General features: G+C 47.6%; 2 protein-coding genes across 3 annotated transcripts in view; one reads left to right on the forward strand and one right to left on the reverse strand.

Annotated features, from left to right (window-relative positions):
- LOC120827576 (mitochondrial import inner membrane translocase subunit TIM16) overlaps positions 1-21623 on the forward strand; it is a 90264-nt gene that overhangs the window by 45525 nt on the left and 23116 nt on the right. The gene's annotated exons all lie outside the window — the stretch shown is intronic.
- vasnb (vasorin b) lies at positions 1010-20776 on the reverse strand. Its single transcript, XM_040190580.2, has 3 exons — positions 20393-20776; positions 15160-15226; positions 1010-4708 (listed from the first exon to the last, which is right to left on the reverse strand). The coding sequence occupies exon 3, from the start codon at positions 4678-4680 to the stop codon at positions 2635-2637; it is 2046 nt and encodes a 681-aa protein (XP_040046514.2). The 5' UTR covers positions 4681-4708; positions 15160-15226; positions 20393-20776; the 3' UTR covers positions 1010-2634.

A 21623-nucleotide genomic window follows, 5' to 3' on the forward strand; every position in this document is an offset into this window, starting at 1 on the left:
AAATTGATATCATAAGGCCTCCGTGACAGGAGTGGTGTTGTTTTATAGGTTTGTGTTTTTAACTTGGAACCTTGCACAACAGCTCCCAGCAATGGGCCTGTACATGCATGTGTTGTTTGTTCGTAGACGTGGGGGGGGTGTGTGTGAGTGGAGGCTGCATCCAACCCTTACCTCCATCCTTTCTATAAAATGCATGGGTGGTCAGCCTGTTTATTGTGTGGGTTTGCAAACAATGCTCACTCATTAGGCTTAGATTAGCGAGGCATTTCCAATGGTTAAATACAATTACAACGTTAACAACGGTGTTTTTCAATCACGATATTTATTTCCACTTTGCCTCCAGCTCATTGCTGGTATGGGTTTTTCCAGGACTTATTGTCCATTGAAAATATGTTAAACAGCCTTGTAAAAAACACATTTGGGATGGCGCTGGACTGTTGAATGTAGCATAGAGAATAAAATACTTTTATAGACCATGGTAATTATTAATCATCTCCTTTGCAATTGACTGATGAAGGAATTTAACAATATTTATACTTGCTAGCTCTTTAGATTACGACCAAATGACTGAAAAAACAATAACTGCTTGCACTTTTTGCTAATTATCAAATATCAACATGCTGACATACAGAATAATAGTGGTCTACAAAAAGTGGATGGGGGTCACTGTGACGTCCCCCCTGTCACTGAGCGCGCTATGGTGCCAACATTAGCCTTTAACTCAACAAAAAGAATACACTAGCGCGCGTACACACAGACGCACACAAACTCTCTAATGTTTGGCTGATATCGAGCATAATTACACCTCCACTTGCGCCTTTGTTCCCTTCTCTTTCTTTTTCTTGGAGTCCCCCCTCCTGTGATCTCTCCCCATCGCACCGTTGAGTGATGGCTCAAAAGGAAAGGCAAGTTAATGGCAAACATAATCCCCCCTACCCGGTTGCCTGTCAATCTAATCCTTCCTCTTACAAGCAAAAGGTGCAAACTACGAAAAAGACAAGTCGACCCATTTAGTTTTTGGATACTCATTTAATGATAATATCACTCTTTCAGCTTTTACGGATAAGTTCACAAAATAAAATAAAAAAGAATGACAACAAAAAGGTTCCCAAAGTAAACAGGGAAAAATTAACAATCACATTGAAAATAATTTGGGTTACCTTCAATGTATTCTCTTTGACAAACAATTATTCCAGTTGCGTGTGTTTGTGTGGGTGGGTTGTATTGACTTATTACTAGCAGGGAACTGTTAACTGCGCACTGGGAACACTGTAGGTAACTTCACAGATGGTCCTTGGTGTGTTTGCCTATTAGGTAGAGTTGTTTGGGGCCTAAAGTACTCCTTGACATGCGGGAAGATAGAGAGGGTAACCGATGGTAACTTGATGTCTGCAGGTCTTTGTACAAGACAGAACACGTACTACACACACTCACACACACACACAAATGATTACGTTGAGTCCTTTTTTGCTCTACATTCCCAGATTTGGATCTCAACACTGTCAGTTTGCATGTCTCATTGTCCTCTCCACATCATCATAAAGACGTTAGTCCTGTTAGGTGGAAGTGAGCAAAAGGTAGAACAAAAATACTATTTTTAATCAAGGGAAACATAATACAAAACCATTGTTTGCTTCGCTTGTCGTTGTACATGAATTGTGGTTAAGGGATACAACTGTATTTCCCATACAGAAAATATAAATAATAAATATAGTATTTAGCTGTGTAGTGATTTGAGACCATACTGTAATTAGGGTAAGCTAAAAGACTGTGTGGAATCTAGTGCAGCACTGAAACAGGAGGGGTTAATTAAAATGCTTCCCTCTGTTTCTTTGTAATCCTGCTTACCTTCTCCCTTTGTGGTGGCAAAGCAGACTGAGCGCTTCAGAAAGGGGGATTTTGTCTTGACTCGGACTCACATGTACTTAGGCTGTCTGACATTCTGGGGGTAAAGCCCTTTGATTGACTTTGCTGGAACAAAACGACTTTTAATCTTCAAAGATTTTAATCTGCTGTTTTGTCTGTTAGTTACAAGAAGTGTGTGCGAGTGTGTATGTGGGTGAGGGGGGTCTATAAAAGGTCATAATGTTGCACAATAATACAAAATAACAAAGACACTGGTATAAAACAATGTACAAAAACAAAAAGCGTTTTGAAGCCAAATAAAGAATACAAACATCAGTTATTTTCTCTGCATAACTTCATTTGGTGTCTTAAAGGTAATTCACAGCAAGCACAGATCCCTTTGGGGTAGTCCCGAGCAGTTACAATATGCAGCAAAAGCATTTGCTGATATAGTGTAGTTGGACTGTCGTGATGGGACAATGGGAGCACAACCCCATTTCAGTGCACCCACTTTCTGACCAGAAAAATGAGGCCCTGAGGTTACCATGTCCTTTAAGTCCCAGCACCACGGCATGGGAGCTGACAGCTTGCCATTCCAGCACTGTGAGGAAATCCAAACCAATGTTTTTGAACTTTAGTCTACTTAAGACAACAAGAGGCCATTGAGTTCAATACATGTCCAGTTTCTCTTTTGGTGACCTCCACTTTCACAACTGCATTTGGCGCCTTCTGTATTGAAAACAGAGCTGAAGACTTCCTCCTTTACGTCTGATTAGTCAAAGCCAGGTGTCAAAAGTAGGAGGGCTTGTGTGAAGTCATATTGTTATTTGATGTACAGTGATCCTGTAGTAACAACACCTCGTACTCCAGATTGCCATTCTGAACAGCAGGTTCAGGGATCATGAGCTGGGGTTGTTTCTGAGGCAGTGCCCCATTGTCCAAACCAGCCTTCACCCCATCCAACTCAAGCTGGGAGGGCTCACATTCTAGGTCCAGTTGGCCATTGGCCCTTTTCCTGCGAAGATAGCATACCACTCCCACTGCCATTGCTATTAGTACCAGCAGTAGCAAGATAGCGATTGCCGGCACCAGTGTAGTTGTCAGCCTCTGGTCGTCAATCTGTGGACTGCGTTTGCTTTCAGGAACCGTATGCGCTTCAGTGCAGACGCTGTCCGTGCCACTAGGGGCACCTAGTGGACTGGCACACACCCTGTAAGTGGAGTTGGGCTGCAGACCCCTGAGGATATACTCTGGAAATTTGGGTGGTAGGTTTAGTTGGATCGGCCTACGGTCTGGTCCAGAGAGGTTACGGTAGGTTAGGCGGATTCCACGGATGTAAGGACGCATTTCAATGTAGCGGTGGAGGTCCAGCAGGATTGAAGTCGTGGTTGCTTGATGTGAGCTGATGTCTGGTGCATCTACACTGACAGTTGCCATGGGGACTTCAGCTTCAGGCGGTGAAGGCGGGTGATGGTTTTGGACCTCACAATACATGCCTGAGGTGCCATGTGGACAGGTACATTCCACCTGACCATGCTGGTCCAAATGACATGTAGCCCCGTTCAGACAGGTATCAGGGGGACAGAAAGGGTGCTCCTCGCCTCGGTCCATACTGCTGCTACTGGGGGATGCAAGGGCAGGGGGTAAGGGAGAGTCATCTTTGTCTGGTTTGTTACCGCTCCTAAGGATTGGAATATCTCTAGTAATAACCAAGAAGGTAGTGACAGGAACAGGCGGGGTTGTGGTGGTTCTGACAGTACTGGGGGTGACTGTAGTAGTGGTAGGACAGCCCAAATCCCTGTGCTCTAGTCTCTCCAATACCTTTCCAGCATTGATAGGTGGAAAATGACAGCGTGTCTCCTCTGTTCTCTCCAGGGTGATGCTCTGGGCTTTTAGCCATCTTGGGAACCATGCTAAGGTGCAGAGACAGTTGAAGGGGTTCTCTGCAACTGCGAGCTTTTTGAGATGTGGTAATAGCTGTGAGAACTCTTCAGGAAGGCCCTGCAAACTGAGGCTGCTAATGTCCAACTCCTGCAGCTCTTCAATGTTCTGCAGGTCCTGAACCTTAAGAGGGCCCATCGGGTTCCCAGCCATGTTGAGGTGAATCAGACCTTGGGTCTCCTTTAGCGCTGAGGGGAAGGACTCAAGTTTGTTGCCTGAGATGTCCAGTTCGTGGAGGTTCTTTAGACTACGTATGAGCTCCTTATTCAGGCTGATGAGCCCCACGCCACCCAATTTGAGCGACTCAAGGTTTGGGGTCTGGAGATCTGAAGGACCCAAGATGGGTAAGACATTAAAACGAAGGTCCAGCAGCAGTAGTCGTGGCATTGAGAGAGCTGGCAGGGATGTCAGCTGGTTGCCCTGCAGTTTGAGTTCCAGCAGGTGCTCCAAGCCAATAAAGGCAATAGGATGGATGGTCTCGATATGATTATTGGACAAATAAAGGCGTTCAAGCAGTTCCATACCCTGGAAGCAGTCTTCTGAAATGTGGGTTATCTGGTTGGAAGACAAGTCAAGATTTCTCAAAGAGGTCAAAGGTTCAAATACCCTATCAGCAAGTTCAGTCAATTTGTTTTGACTGAGGTCCAGCATCTCTAGCTTTTCCATGCCTTCAAAGTCCTCAGTTGTCAAGCCCTCAATGCCATTAGCAAAGAGATAAAGACTTTCTGTGGATGGGGCTACTCCCTTTGGAATAGTAGAGGAGCGTCTCTGGAAACAGAAGATGGAGCCTGGTGGGGTACAGGAGCAGTCGTCTGGGCACTCACTGGACCAGGTGGCATCAGGAAGAATGAGGAAGAGCAGAAAAGGCATCAATGGAGTGCGAAAGACCTTCATGGTGCAGTCTCTTCCTCTGTCCGTTCTCCTGTAACAAGACAACATACAATCTGTCAGTTACCTACATAATCATCCAGAGAAATAAACATGAAATACTGATATATTGTAAACAGGATAACTAATATACAAACAATAAGGCTGTAGTCGTGACATCAGGCTTCAGAGGGAGTTGACATGGTGGTTTCTTGCCACGCTTTTCTGGCTAAGGGAGTGCCACATTCTTCCTGGAATATTTGTGTAATGGATGAGTATTGTGGCATGGCAAAGCCATTGTTTCTAATGGTTTTACAGATTGCTATGCTTGTGTTTACGACCTCAGCCACATGTAAACGTGCATATATTCAGAATGTAGTGGTGTTAACATGTATATTTCTAAGCCACCAGTGCTCTTTTCTCTACAGTTTTGAATAACCATTCAATGTCAGCTTTTTTGGGCCGTATGTTTGCCATGCAGCACGCTGCCACGCATCTGTGAATGATTTACTTTGTTGCATACTAAACGTGCAGTGACGCTCCCGGATAGGCTGATTCTCTGACCGTAGACGCTATATAAAAGAAAACACGCTTTTTATGTTGTCATTGTGTAAACTGATGGCCAGTGCTGCCGGTTCTGTGATTCAGGATGAAAATATACAGAAGCTGCAAAGAGTACTGTAGGTAATCAGAGGATATGTTCCTGTGATTTAGGCCCATTTCACTTGAGCCAAAGCCTCCCAAAACTAAGCCTGGGAGAGCGTCAACAACTCAGTATTTGCAAAAGAGGGAGCCGATGAAGGACAGAGGAATGAGGGGAGATAAAGAAGGTAGTTGCCGACAAGAGTCTACATGGTAGTTTATCATCTTCTGCTATCGAATGAGATGGCCTTGGGGGGGAAGAAGCAACATCTCGTTCTGTTAACCATTTTTCTTCTTTTCTTTTTCTTTTTAGAAAGCACTTCTTTGTCCCCAATCCTAAAACCAGAGGCACACAAATACATCCAATAATCCATTTGTGTCCTGCTATTACTTTTGTTTAGCTCATACTCATATAAGATCATTGATTGGAGGTATGGGGAGTGAAAAGTTCTAAAGTATTTGTGAACATTTATGATGCCCCCATGTTGGTTGACTATTCCAGGTCCTTGAATGGTGCAGTCGCTGATTTCTTCACCACGCAAATACCTGAATGAAAAGACTTGTATGTTCCGTTTACAGGGAACATTCTGTTCTCGCACTGCTTTAAGTAATAGTTTCAGGCATAATTTTGAGTTATTTTGCTTAATTACCTTTTGTGTACATATATATTCATCAAATTTAAATGATCCTTTTACAAATTTGCTGCGCTTTCCTTTCACTCAGTCTGTTGAGATATGAGACATTTTCCTTTCCAAAGAATCACTGCCTCAAATGTCAGAACTTGGAGAGGAGATAAAGTTTTTTCTTTTTTCATCCTCGGGGGTGGGGGGGTTGAGGTATCCTCTCATCACACCACAGCTATGGCATTTATTTTCTTTCTCTTTTGGCACACTTTTCTTTCCTCCTTGACATTTCTGCCTCCTTGGAAATATTCCCTGATGTCTTATTTTTCCTTCTCCTAACTAAAAGCAACCATAGTATTCCCCTGAAGCCCACTGCTAACACGTCACCCTTATTATTCAGATAACTCTTTTTGACGGGCCAGAAATATTATTCTGTGCAGCCAGGCATCAATAACATCACCCCACTCAAATATTAAGGCTTGATTGAACAAATCCAACCAGTTTTCTATCAGCACCGAAAAACTACCTGAACTTTGGCAGTGGTGCAGAAACATTGTTGCACTCGTTTCTGGAAAGTCTGACGGCCACAGCTTGCTGTCGGTAAACGGTAAAGGTTAAAGGGTTGCAGTTATCCCATAATTTACACACAGGACGTGGCGATATTCACTGACAGAAATGTGAAGAATGTTTGCCTCGTCAGCTGGGGAGAAGTCCAAAGTAGGAACATTTTAATTGTAGTAATCATTAGTAATGTGTTCTTCCACTCAATAAACGTATTTTCTAGAGCCATATAGGGGGTTTTGGCTTGTCACCCCAAGAGAACGCTTTTGGGTTCCTAATGGAGCCTATTTTAAAGCAAACAAACGCTGAAAGCTAAAACCATCTGTGAGGTTTCACCCTGAACCTCTTATGAGAGGCTCAAATGAAAACCCCCTCAGAGTTGTCCTTTCTACTTTTTAAGCACAATATAAACCCACGCAGGTTTTTTTTTTACTTGGAGTTCATATTTTCTATTCAGGGGTTTCAAATGGAACCCATGCTTCTAAAGGGCCGTGTTTGATGTGATGGAACAAAACACAAAACCATAGTCCATAACCAATGCTTTTTGGGGCTGTGAGCTTTACTTTTTAACACTTTTAACGCTTTCAAAGGGTTCTTTGCGGAACCTTGAATCTTTAGAAAGAACCCAGGAAAACCCGGAAGCAAATGTTTAAAGCTAGAACCTTTAGAAGGACCAATTTGGAGCCAAAACCTTTTAAAATGTGTCCCGCAGAAAAAGGCTGGTCTCAGAGTTAAGAAATGATGACAATAGAGTGTGTGGACGCAGTGCTGCATGTGTGTACAGAACCAGGGAAAACAAAAGGATTCGTGAAGATAAACAGGAGATGAAAAGTTGAAGTGTAAGAGGGTCTTCGCATACTTTATGTTAACGGCTGTCAGTTCAGAACAAACACGGAGAGCACTTTGCTGTTTGTCCGAGAGAAGAATCGTATGGGACTGAAGTTGTCCAAAATAATCCAATCTCATTCCTTCTGGAGATGGAGAAACTTGACTTTGATACGTTATATCCGGGCCAGACGGGTTCGGTGCCAGACCATACAACAACATCAAGGCGGCCATGAGTGTAGAGCAAGATAAAAAACAACAAAAAACGAGAGTATTTTTCTTAGAAACTCAACGTGGGGATTTTAACGTGGCTCCCTGGGGCATATTGTTTATTTGAGTGTGCCTCATTCCAAAGTGGGCCGAGCGCATGTGATAACCCAGCGGGGGGGCGTGGGTGGGGAGGGGTTCAGTCAGTGAACGCTGCTAGATCACAGATAAACCAAAGCTTGCTAGTCTCCTGCTTTCTTTCTTTCTGGATAAGAGTGACTTGTGCAGGTCTTATCAGTGGGTGAGATAAGGCACAATAGTGGCGTCACCCCGGTTCGCATCTACAGTGTACCGTCGCGCTGAGCGACTCCCGGCTGTGTGGCTTTAGTGTCTTGAGGTCTGTGCAGGTGGAGGGCCTGGAGAGAGAGAGAGAGATAGCAGAAAGCCAGGCTGTTCATCCTACATATGGAGGAATGCACCCTCTCCCTTCTTACCTTCCTCCTCCTCCTCCTTACTCGAGTTGTAATTTCCTTTTTGCTCCCCTGCGTGTTGGTTGAGACATTCCTGAGACCGGCAGCAGCTGAGTTTGAAAAAGTCGGGCTGTCTGTTTCACTGGCTTGGCATTCAGAGATTAACCGGGAGTCTTTGGGGGTTTATAAACAGACGACGGAGAGGATAAATGATGGCGCTGATTGTGTGGCTGAACATCTTCATGACTAGATCTGTTAACCAACATTTCTTCGTACTGCATAATTGTTTTCTTAACACATAAAACGTGTTGGCTGATGAGTACGTGGATTCCCCCCAGGGGCAGTACTGGTAAGGGGAAAATAAAGAAAGAAGCATGGGAACCTCTTTGCGCAACCCTGAGTGAAATACAGCCCCCTGAAAAGAAAAGAGGCAATAAGAAGGGGCGAAAGGAAGAAAAGCATTTTCCCTTCTCCCTCGGCTCGATTCTCATCCTGCTTTTTCTTTCTTTTGAAGGTGAGTAGGAAAAAGAAAAGCAGGCGACAAAAGCAGGTTTCTGTCAGCAGGGGCAATGGGGTGGAGAGGGAGATGAGGCCGGGCTTTTTCGAGGGTGAAGTGGGCTTCAGCAATTAAATCCCGGTAGGCCAAGCGTCAAGAGCCCTTATCTTCAGAGCTGAAGGCCTACACTGAGGGGCAATGAAGGTTACAAGAGGGGGAAGAAAACTGGTGTGTGTGCGTGTGGGGGGAGGCGGGGGGGGGGGGGGGGGGGGTCACTGTGCACTTACATAATTTAGGAGAGCCTACAGAAGGGTAGCACGCAAAGTCACAGTGAGGATAAAGCTGCACACTACAGAGTGCACACTCCCGTTAAAGAGCCCCCTTCTCTTCTGGGACTCTATGCATTAAAGGAGCAATACCAATGGTATGTGCATTAGAGTAAGATCTTCAGTCTTCACTAGAATGCGGAAATATACCCCAAATCCTAATTTCCTCTCGCTATGGTCGCCCCATTTCCACCCCCGACCTGATGAGAAGACAAAGGCCTATTCTTCCTAACACACACTCCTAATGTCCTAATCCCTATCTACTGTCAGCAACGTCCTTGCCAAGCCTCGTTATTAACGATCCGGTGGGGGTTATCCGTCAACGTGACAAAGGGGTCAAAGAGAGAGCTGGTTCCCTGAAACAAGAGTTTTGTAGAAGACGAAGATATAAAGGTTGCTTAAAAGGTAGCGCAGAACCAAAAGTGTGATGCACAGACCCACAGGGTCTGATATTGCAGTCTGTAGCTACGCCTGTAATGCTGCTAATGAGGTAAAGGTATGTGCTAATGTCACTCTGTTGTAGCAGGATATTGTTGTTGTACCTGTTCATAAACATAGGCATGCAGAATATGTATGATCACAGAGGAAGCCGTGTTAGAAGACGCCGACGTGATGACCTGTGTTTTCCATTTTGGGGCCTCTGGGGTACTACAGGATTCTGGCAACATAGTAGGAATGTAGATTTATTTGACCTTTTTAAAAAAAAAATTTAATAAACAAAAATAAATCTAAATTTTCTTTTGTTATTTGTCCCATTGAAGCAAGATGCAGCAGAGGGCTTTGATACAGCAACGAGGCTAAACATTTTTTAATAAGAACAACAGGAGATTAGGGGAGAGGGAAGAACTTAGTCACTGGCAATACTCGTCATGAAGCCATAATATCATTGCTATGCTTTGTAGTGGTGTGAAGGGAAATTAGGGGCAGTGATACATTTACAATGTTCAACACAAGCAAAACTTTTCAACTGGTTTCAGCCTGACCACAACAAAAAAATACATATTTAAGTATGTCTTTATGTTATGCCTTCCCTCGCTCTACGCATTTTCCTTCACACATTCTGCACGCCTTAGTGAGTTGGAAAACAGCTTCTTATTGGTGTAAAAGGCGGCCCGTTACGCTATGCTTTTCAGCAGGGCCTGTGAGGACAGTGTGAAGCCGTACCATCAGAGCCTGCAGCTGGGGGACTTGAAAGAAACTATAATACACAGGACAGGGGTGAATGGGAGTGTAGAGAAATAGTAAATCTGTAATGTATATCTCTTGCACTATAGGAAGGATACGCTGAAACTGTTATTTAAGCCGGTTGTTACGTCACACGTTTCCATTTGTGCTGAAGAACATTCATCTTAACACCGAACAAAGAAAGAAAGTCAAACGGTCATTCCTCTGCCGAGTTGATCTGGCCAGATAGCATCAGTCCAAGGGACAACAAAGAGACAGCGACTCCTTGAGGTCAGAGGTCAGGCTGATGGTAACGTTTCCGCTGCTGTTCTGTATTCTGTGTCTTCTGTTGTAGCCGCGGCACAGACGACCCAGATAACAGACTCTGTTAGACACGCGCACACACCCCCAGCTCCGGTTACACGTACACCTGAAGCTTGTGGTCCTCGTCTCCACAACAGGTGCATTCTACGCTCCTCCGGGGCTACGTGAAACCCAAAACCTCTGGAGCGTGTCTGAGTAGAAGACGCAACGTTCCCCAGACCTCCGACCATAGCCGGCAGCACCTTTGGCGCAGAGAGCAGGCGAAAAAGGGAATGTTGACCTCTTCCCTTTTTTTTTTGTTTTATTTCCATAGAGACACACATAAGGGGAGATACGGGACGCACTGATCGACGAAGAGGAGTCTTAGTCTTTTCTCCTTCTCAGCTCACACACACACACAGCGTTCTCTTGTTTGGCCCAGTGAGGAAGGTCCCGACACCGACACACTTCTTTTATCACGGCGCTCTGCCCCGTGGCCTCTCGAGACAGATAGTCGTCGAGGTCACAGGCGCGTCGCGTCCGTCTGAGATCTTCACCACAGGACTCTCACATTACACGGACACAAAAGGATGTCGGAGCGTGCGCGGGCCTTCATGTCTACTTTGTTTTCACCGCCGTGTTTGCACAATTTCTGTCGCTCTTGCGCCTCTTTCACGTCGCCTTTTGAGCTTAACAGCACGACCCCCCACTGGTCTGCTGAGGCTACGTCTTGACCTGGCTTGAATCAGTCGCAAACAACAACAGCCCCCCCTCGCTCTCTCTCTTGTCTCTCTCTGTCTCTTTCTTTCTCTCCTTCTCTGGTTTGTGTCAACTCCTCTCCCAGACACAGCAGCAAACCACACCACTGACGTAGTTTGCTCTGGTGAGTCCAAAAGGACAACATCGCCCCGACACGGTAAATACGACACCCTGGTGTCACAAAGCTGGACTCCCTCCAGGCCTTGTCTTGGGCCTTCGTTCTGTGTGCGTGTTAGAATCCAGGCGTCTCGCCGCTGTCCGAGTCACTGACCCTTAGAAAGCAGTGTTGTTTGTTCAGAGCTTTGGCCTCCCTCCTCGGGACACCCAACGCAAACTGTTTGTGCCTGCTTGCGGTTGGAAGCAGCCGGATGGACCAGTTCCATCACTCAGCCGCCAGCCCGGAGCGGTGCGCTCACTCCCCCACTTTGGCATTTCTTTTCAGGTTGCAACATGAAGGCAATGTTCGTTTTGTCACCTGGCTTTTGATGTCACTGGACAAAGATACGGCGGTGGAGTGTTTCCCTCATTGTCAGCGTGCCTGAACTATCTATTCTACTGTGCAGAAGATCAGAGGGATGGAGCGCGCTGGATGATGTCGCTGTTTTTGTGTTTGTCCTTTGTTACGACCGGGTTCAAAGTGGACCTCAGCTGCATCAGAGGCCGTATAGCAGTCGGGCACACGGCCTGTCGGAGCGTCTGTCAGGCTCACTGTTTTTGATAGACAAACAATGTCACACGTACTCTATGAGGAAACACTCGCACACGGTATCCATCAACCTGTCTTGTTTCACATACTCTAGTTACTTATCGTAGGATCTCCTCTGGCATCTCACATGTTAAATAGGCCACGACCAATCTGATGCTGACGGTGAACGCACACACACACGCACGCACACACTCGCAGAGGTAAAAGGTGCCACTCTTATCAAATGCATCGCCCAATTCATAAGCTAAGATGGCCTTTTTTGTTGTCCCCTTGTCTTCGCTTTGCTCCTCTGCTTAACTCTTTGCACCCTATCAAGTTTGTTCATGTAGCTGGAAAGGATTTGACTGGAATCTGATCAACAGCCCCGCAGGGCTTCGGAGCAACGTCGTAGCTCTCTTAAGTGTTCATGAGGCTGAAGACCTTGCCAGAGCTCAAGGCTAAAGGTACGTAAACAGAGATATAGTGGAGCGCTCGTGCCAACAGGCGTACAGGCGACTTATGTACCCTTTTCTAAAATGCAGTGCAGCATAGAAACTAACTCGCTGGAATAGGGAGGCCCTTCCTTTGTGGATGTGAAGGCATACACATCTGTAGTTCTGTTAAGGCCCGACAGAAAATGTACTACCACATTCAGCCAAGTCTTTGTCAATGTGAAGAAGAAAGCGAGGAAGACAAAGACATATCTGCATCTTACATCATCCTCTTTGGGTGAGATTCTTCTGAAGTCTAAAGCAATAAAATGCTACGGATGATTAAAGTGTCAGGTAGAGGAGGCATGATGTGATTTATTGAGGTATAAGTGCTTTTTTCCAGCTTGGTAGTCAGGATTGGTGTGGTTGAAAACAGGCTGAGGGCAAAAAGGAGAAAATCCAGTACCATCAAATATTGATCAAATATATTGTCCAGCCCTTTTTTTAAGACTAAGATTGAGCCGAGTCCATCAAGAAAATAAGTAATGTTGCAAGTGCAACGTGAATTCAGCACAATCCGCATTGACCTCTCTCCTAACACCTCTCATTGTTATCGCTTGGCACTGTGCAGCGTTACCTGTTTTTCAGGCCCCTGATTTTACACCCTCACCGTTTTCTTCCAAATAAAAATAGGCTACACACACACACACACACACAAGATAAACTTGAAACTAAGATCCCTGGCACTGATTAGGATGTCACAAAGGAATTCTTTGCGAAACTGCCACCTGTGTTGCCCCCCCCACACACACACACACCCCCCTCCAATCCTCCTCCATGCCCTGCCTCTACCTTCTTTACCCAGACTGGTTTATTACACAATTGCAAAGTGGTATTCAAAGTCAAGTCTTTTCCATAGCTGGAGAAGGATCATTTATTCCTCCTCTAAGATCGAATTCAATTCTTAACTTCCGCCGTGAGTCAAACATCAAATGCCCCCTCGACGATGTTGTCATAAAATTTCACAGATAAGTGGGAGCACCCAAGGCTTAATCCTTAATCCGTAGTTTGATTGGCATGCACACTCCACTGACTAAACTAGTAAGCGCTACTATTCTAGCGAGCGTAAGGACATCAGTCAACAACAGTCCATCAACGTTGAACCTCAACTCCCCCCCGATTGCCTGCAGCAGGTGCTCACTACCAGGAGATTCCTCATTTCCTGCTCAGACAAGGTGAGAGAGAAGAAGGGAGAGGATTGTCTCAATCTGAGACATTAAATGAAGGAGCCCTCTGTAGCCTCTCCCCTCAAGGCTTAAATCTACCCAACGCGCACAGAGGAATTTATGCTGCCTTTCTTCAAAGGTCATCTGAATTAATAAGATGTTTGTCTTATTCCCTAACGTCAGCAGCATGATGTGCTTAAGGATGAAAGTAGTTAATGTAAAGATGCAAACCACTTGTATCAGAAGGGCTCTGGGTGGTTTCATGGGGGAGATTTAAGCCTCCGGTAAACAGAATCTGTGTGTGCATGTCTGTGCCCTTTGGGTGAGTCTATCGCACCCATAAACAGAGAACCTGAGACGACCTGTCAGACTGCCGCACACACACACACACACACACACACACACACACAGAGAGGGAGAGAGAGAGGGGATGACTGATGCTTTGTTGTTGTAACAGTGACTGCCAATTTGTCTGCATAAAGAGACGCTTGTTAGCTTTCACATCCGTTCGGACACGTAATTAAGGGAATACAGTAGATTCCTGAGATGACCTGTAACACACAGAACAATGCGTACCTGTGTGTGTTCGACTCGCACAAGCTCTCTGCTATGCTTGTGTGTGTGTGTGTGTTTGAGTATCTGCATTTCAGAAAGAGGAGCACCCTTGTTTGCTCTTCCGTGTTTGGTAACACGTGTTAGGTAAAAAATATTGCCAATATTAACCCGACAATTACACGTGCTCACAACGCGCTGCTGATGAGCGTAACGGACTGAGAGGGAGAAGTTTATGCTTTGACTCATCGAGTTTACGACACACGTCTCATGAGCGGGAAACACAGGCCGCTAAAGGCGGTCGCCGTCGTACATAACTGCATGTTCAAATATACGTGCATCAGGTGTGGTCGCGACGTGGACTCAGGACACACGCGATGAAGACACACGTGGCGCAGGCTGTACTTCACCCGCACGGCCTTTTGATGTTGAAACTCCGAAGATTAAGACATAAACTGCTTATTTTGCCCGTCGGAGAATTGCCGGTATTGCAAATAACTTACAGCCCCGAAGAACTGTCAGGCGCAAATCCCACAGCCTCGGACTAAGAACCCGGCTCCTTAACTGCCCCCTTTAGCGGCGTCTCCCCCCGAGGACGACGAGGCCGCTCAGTGAGACGTCCAGGAGCTGTGAGCCAATTAGCGAGAGCAGCGGTGTGCGTCCAGAGGGTCCGAGGCGCCGCTTTTTTTGTGTGGAGTCTTTACGAGCGCGCGCACACACACACACACACACAAGTTCCTGTCACAGCTCATTGACGACTAGCACAACACAGGAATGAGGCAGGTATTGAGGGCGAGGAGTTTGTAAAGTAGAAAAGAAAATACCAGGCCTCTGAACTCTTTCACCCCACCTGCGGTGACTCCAGAGCTGCAGCGACCGGACAGCCGCGGTGAACTGCGAACGTCCGCCTCTCTCTCTCTCTCTCTCTCTCTCTGTGTCTACAGCCTCGCCGTATCTATTAAATGCCGTGTGTGTGAAGAGAGCTGCTCTTGTTCTCCTGCCAGTCTTGCAAAGAGGCCCAGGGTTGTGTGAAAGGATCCCATTGAGGGAGCACGGTGTCCCAGTTACCCTCTACAGCGTGTTTGTAGATGCAGATACTCGAAGGAGTGTCATTATGACGGGCGTCTGTGCTTCTGTCGTGCGTTGTTTTTTTGTAATGAAAGACTGCGGTTTTGCATCACGCTACACGACTACGTCTCATTCACCCTGTAATCTTAAATCTATTGCTTCACTTACCCAGTGAAGAATCTCCCTCCTGTCCTCTCGCTCGCCGCACTTTTCTTGGTTATCGGTTCTTCCTCCCCTGGAAACAACACAACAGTCGTACCTGTTAGCCATACACTTAGTTTTGTTCACCCTCTGGACTTGTTATAGTATTGTTCGCCAGCCAAAACAGCATGTTTTTTGCCAGCTAATCGGTTGGATTCCAGCTGTGTGCAGGAGCGTGCGGAGTGCCGGCAGGCCGAGTGGCAGCACAAGAGAATGACAGAGCCGGAGAGGAAGAATGCAGGTCGACCGCTCTCCGCTCTGTCAGCTCCGTGTGCTGCGGTATCGTATCTGCACATCAGGCCGAGAGTGTGTGCGTGTGTGTGACTTAAGAAAACATAAGACTGCTTCTATTGCGTCTCTATGTGTTGTACTGAGTTTGTTTGTCTTAAGCTGTTGCTGAATGAGGTGTTATGTAAATGTTGTGTAAATGTAAGAGTGATGTATGTTCACATTTGACAGTTTCGCTGATATTTCAGGTTTTTATTTCAGGTCAAGTTTTTACTTCCCTGATTTCCTATTTTTAGATTGGTGTTTTGGTGAAGTGCGTGTGTGCTGTGTGTGACGTCGTCAGGCGGGGCGCATGTTGAACACACGGCTCGCGCGTCTCTATCGATTAGCTTTTTATTGTCCGTGACCACAGAGCGGTTTGTGCGTGCTGGTTGCTTTGAACGAGGACCGGTTTAACCACCTAATGTTGTTTTTGAGCGCGGTTATTGGACCCTACTTGTGTGTTGGTTTTGGGAAAGACAGCGTGACCAATTGATGGATGTTTCATTACTGGGTGACATTTTGCCGAGAGCAGCTCTCACGCGCTCTCTCAACGGCACTCTTTCAAAATGTTCATAAAATAGTCCAAACGTCCTGAAATAATTGAGCTGAGATGCACATAATCCCTCTCGCAGTTTTAAGCAGACAACTACTCCAACTAGCTGCAGCAGACTCACTCTTCCAGTATGTTTCCACTAAGTAGTGTTTTCATGCCATTCCTGCTGTTCCTAAGCTCTGAGTCAAACAGCCTGCGGCGGTGAAACACCACATGACCGACGCGCCGCGCGTTACACCTGATTGCGTAACGCCCAACACCCCTGGGCGCCCGCCGCGCGTTCCGCTCCCGCTCACGGACCGGGCGCTCGGCGGCGTTCTGCTTACGTCGGCGAGCCCTCCGCCGCGCTCGGCGTCCGTGTGTGTTTATTTGTCGGAGGGAGGGCTTTTGTTTGTTTTGTTTGAACGCCTTTGACTAATCTGTGTACGCGACGCATGCTCGGTCACGGTTGGGAGCATTGCCGGCGGGAGGAAGGGGGGTTTACTCCCAGTCTTCTGTGAGGAACTGCTGTTGGGGGACGCCGGTGCGCTGACCCCGGCGCGGGCCGGTTTCCAGAAGTCACCGTGTCTCCCTCTCAGACAACCCCTTGACGGCACTGTAAATATTTAGCTCGCCGGGTGCAACCCGGCACTCAAAATAGCTACGTGTCTTTTCATGAGGCATTTGGTCTTTAATTTGTAAAAACAAAAAAAAAAGGAACTATTTACGTCTCTTCACTATAATTTTCTTTCGGCCCCTGTGTTCATCTGTTTAGCATAAATATCCCTTCACCTCCTCTCTTCTCCTCCCCTGTCACTCCCCTCCCCAGCGCAGCAGTATTTGTAGTGGCACCACCCAGAACATCAGGGCCCCAAAGCCTGAACACGTTCGGATGTAAACACGGCGATCTCGTCTCTCTCTGCGGCCGCCTCTCGCCGCCACTGTTGGCGTCCTCGGCTGCGACGGAAATAGACATTAAGCGAAAGGGAGACCGGTGAACTCCCAACGCGGGCCGATGTAACGCGAGAAAGCTGCTCCGAGCATGTGTGTGTGCGATGGGCCTACACGAGCGCGTGTGTGTGACCTGAAGGCGAGTGGACGCACACACCGACCCGCAGGCACACACACACGCACACACACACACCTCGCATGGGCTTGATCCTTGACTCAGCCGCCGCATCGTTTTAATCGATCTTCAGTAAAGCATTTGTCTTTTCCCCTTCTGGTTTTGGCCAAACAGGGTGTGTGTGTGTGTGTGTGTGTGTGTGTGTGTGTGTGTGTGTGTGTGTGTGTGTGTGTGTGTGTGTGTGTGTGTGTGTGTGTGTGTGTGTCTGTGTTGTTGCTTTGCTCTCGCCCAGTGACATCTGATTCAAGGCTCATTTCCCAATTACAGCGCTGGCCAGAGGTAATTATAACCTTAGATCAAGAGCTGTTTCTCTTTCTTTCTTTTTGTGGGTCCACTGAAACACAGCACTTTGTGGTGGCTTCCTAGGATGAGCATCCTCCCTCTCCTCCCCCCCCCCTCTCTCTCTCTGATTCTACTCAAACAGCATGCGTCCCTCTCTGTCTTCATCTGTGGATTTTTTCTTTTACTCAAGCTGTGGCACTCCAATGCCCTCAGATCTCTTGCGTGTGTGTGTATATTTTTACGCATGGTTTTGAAGTGGTTCTTCTGAACGCATCATTTGGATGCGTCGGTAGGCTCTTCTTCAATTTAGCCTGGCGGGCGCGCAGGCTGGGGTTTGCCTCCGCATGGCGCTCGGTCAGCATTGGCGTGCGACGCTGAGGCCCTTGACGCTGGGGTTTATGCACTCTCTCTCTCTCTCTCCCTCCTCTCTCTCGCCCACCTCCCCTTGCTGAACAGCACCTGGCGGGGGTCGAGGGGCACGGCAAAGGCCTTTAATTCGGACCGGAGCAACCCTCTAGAATTCTCTCTCCATCGCTCCTTTGCTAATTGCGCGATGAGCCCTCACTTTCACATGGCCTTGAGGAAAAACAAAACACACGCCCACACATCCAAACTTTCTGCTCCGTCTCCTTCCCTCTCTCCGCCTGCTGCGTGACTGACCCACTCTGGTCCACCTCCCTGTATTCCTCCTCTCCACCCTGCCCCGAGGCCTCCGAGGCCTCAGCACCTGACTTTTTAACCCTCTAATCCCTCCGAGGCGCACGGTGGACGGATGGGTCGGCCCCCGCCCCCGTAATCGGCCTCTGCTCCCGGGGCGGTTTGGAGACGGAAGGGTGGCAACGCTCAGTGTAAAGATCTGCAGACGTGCCGGGGAGCCCGGGGGGGGCGGGGGGGGGGAGTAAATAAAATACGTCAGCAGAAGATTTAGACATCGGTGCTCTTTTCACCAAAGCTCTTTGGCACAGATAACGAAATGGCAGACGGAGTGACACAAGGGTGGCACACAGGTCCCGGAGGAGCGGCGTTTTGGAGGACAAAGGGCTGTGTCGTCTTAGTCATGCTTCCCGTCCACAGGCTGTCATTTACGTGCAATGTGAAATGTCCCGCGTGGTGATGATCCACCCGGTGTGCTAATGCTAAAGCCTTACACCAGCACGCACAACGGCACACTTTATCGTGTCGTGCGACTAAATAGTTTGTCAAGCTCCGACTTTGATTTTTAAAACCACGGGCATCTTTACCCCAACTCATTGATTTCTTCTCACTGCATGAAGCGACATCACACATCCCCTCAGCTTCACGGTCAACAAGTGATGGCACCAACACAGCGGTGCGGTGAGCTTCACGCCCGTAGATAAGAACCGCTTTCCTGTTACGGTCTGCGTATCGTATAGTTGCCTGAAAGCTCTGCACATTAGCGACGGATAATTGGCCCCCCGTGGCTGCTCCGCTGCATCTGGTAGCCTAATATAAACCAATTACCACTATAACACACTGTCAATGACACAGTAGCTTTTCCTGCGGCATAACGGCAGCCTGTGAGGAAACGAGCGGGACGCCGGTGCAGCGGTTAACAGAGGGGCTATTAGGGTGGTTTATGCCGCCTGTTATGCCCCCGAGGGAAGATTAGGCAATTTTCCATGGCTGTTTGTGTGGGGGGCTGTGTGCAAGGTGGTAATCTGACTGAGAGCTGGAGGGTTTGTAGTCAGAAGACTGCGCTTGTGTGAATGTCGCTTCTCACACTGAGGCTGTGTGTGTATTGATTACTGAGTCCCATTGAGGTCTGTGAGGGTTTGTGGTTGGTTCTGGTGGTTCAACTTTTCTAATATTTGTTAAAATAATAATATGCAGCGTTAACTCTGTGGACTCGTGTTTTGGTGGTTATCACCCCGGCAACATAGTGCAAAACCTTCCATGGCGCATTGCGAACTAAGGAGATAAGGGTCCATGTTCAAAGACCCCGGCTGGTGCAATCACAGAATGCATTGGCATCAAGATGAGATGGTATCATCTGTAGAAAACAGATACACTCGCTGTTGACTTTTGGCTCCACTATTTGGAACACCGATTGCTTCTAAACGTGTTGTGTCATGCCACTTCTTTGGATGTTGGTTTATTGAGTGGAGTGGCGGGTCACTCTGAGATTTAATCTTTCAGGAATTTGACCTCATCGCTCATTGCTCTGCTGCACACATGCCGAAGGAAAGTGATGGATCTCTGATTTCTAGTGTTGGACTCTCCCCGCTGCACCACAGTTCAGCTGCAAATCAATAGGTAACAATAGCAACGCTTTCCATCTCATACGGTGGCACCAACTCGGAACCACCCTGAACGCTTCTGTCCTATCGAACTTTTCTTTTACGCACCCCCCGGCCCCCTTCTCCCTCTCCGGCTGAGTCCAAAAGCAGCTCCCCTCCTGCGGTGAACGAGGCCCGGTGCGGCCGAGACGCTCGGCCCGGCCCCCGCGTGCCGCGCGGCGTCCTGCGGTCCCGCGCCGGCGCGCCTCGCTGCCGCCCGGTCGCGACTTCTGCTCCTCGCGCACGCTCGCGTTGCCAAATAGACTTTTTGTAGTCGAACGCACATCGCGAAACGTTTCACATTCGATGGTTATGTTGTTTGTAAGTTAACGCTTCACAACAAATAACAATATGTAGAGATTTAGTTCCATTTCACCGGGATCATGTGCATTTGCAGAAAATACAAATAAATCCCTGCCTTTGTATAATATAATTAACTGTTGCGAGTTACGGTGAGTTACTACCGATCAGCGGTGTCTTATATTTAAAATGGGACGAACACTTGACAAACAGTTTGGATTTGACACTGGTGCTGTTTATTTAGATGTTTTTTTTACTCCTACCTACACGCATTCATCCACATAACCCCGCTAAAGCGTCTTTACGCACGCCTCGGTCCCGTTGCAAGTCCCCGAGCTCCAACATACTAAAAGTCCATCGTTATTGTATCAGTCAAAGAAGGGAACTTCTTACCCTGAACTTCCGAGAAGTGAAGTTGCGACGCGCAGTCCCGCTTATTGCGTCTTTATCCAAGCGGAGCAGCTCATATAACTTCCGAGACCTAAGCGGTAGTTGTCCGTGTGCGCGCACTCTCTAAATAACAAAACAAAAAACTACGCATCAAACTCGTAGCGAACGTTCTTCATCAAATCCGCGGAGACATCCACCGACCTCCACGTCCAGGAATGCTCTCCAGCGCTGCCTCCCTGGACACGGGAAAGAAAGCGCTTTATCGGTGAGCAGAGGAGAGTTCGGAGGGGGAGGGAGGGGGCGGGGCGAGCGGCACCAAGTGCGCGCACAGACCGCGGATCGGCGAGCAGCTCACCTTGCGCCGTGCCGAAGGTGGAAGACATTCCTGCCTCCTTTTCGGTTGGCTGTGTCACAGTGCCGACCTGCGCGACCTGTTTTACGCGGGAGACATCGGGGACTGGTTGCGTTTTGGTTTTTCTCCACAGGTGTTGGTTCGAATCCACGCGAATGACTATTAACTGCAACAACTGCCTTGCTTCGCTTTTTAGAAATGTGAATTTTAATCGGCTGCTCAGATCACAGATCACTCTGACGTTGGAACATGTCGACACCAAACCGAGCGCAAAATAACCAGAATGCAAGAGAAACATGTATAGTTATAAATAATATATTTATTGCAAGTTGTGTGATATCCATCATCCTCTGAGTCTGATCTGTTCACACAACTCATCCATCCACTGAGGTGTGAGGCGCGGCCCCGTGGCCTCCGCGCGGTGTTGTGGCGTACGTCGGCCCTCGTGGTCGCCTCGTTCACAGAGAAGGCCGTTGAGTGCATTTCCTGCAGGCCAGTGACCGCTGGCAGCCCGTTTCAACGTCGGCCCGTCCCGACGAGGCGCAGTAAGGTGATAGCTCCCAGTAAACCGCTTCACCTCCCGACGTGTACTTTTAGAATTACCCAGAAGCCTCTTGTGTGCAGTTACTTGAATGCTGGTGCAAAAATAATTGAAAGCTGGGTTGCCTTCCACTTGCTGAGCTTGCTGAGCAAGCCGTGCTTGTATGTGTTTTACTTTTTGATAGCAGTCTCCTCCAAAGTCTCGTGCCTTTCTTCCTTCTCCCTCTGCTCCTACTGTAGGAGTTGTTACACGTAACGGACACACACACACGCTGATGCACTCTGCCATCTGCAAGGCATTAGAGTAAATTGCAGGAATAGAGAAATGATTTCACGCACGTC

The sequence above is a fragment of the Gasterosteus aculeatus genome, chromosome 11, assembly GCF_964276395.1.
Source record: "Gasterosteus aculeatus chromosome 11, fGasAcu3.hap1.1, whole genome shotgun sequence".
Lineage (NCBI taxonomy): Eukaryota > Metazoa > Chordata > Actinopteri > Perciformes > Gasterosteidae > Gasterosteus > Gasterosteus aculeatus.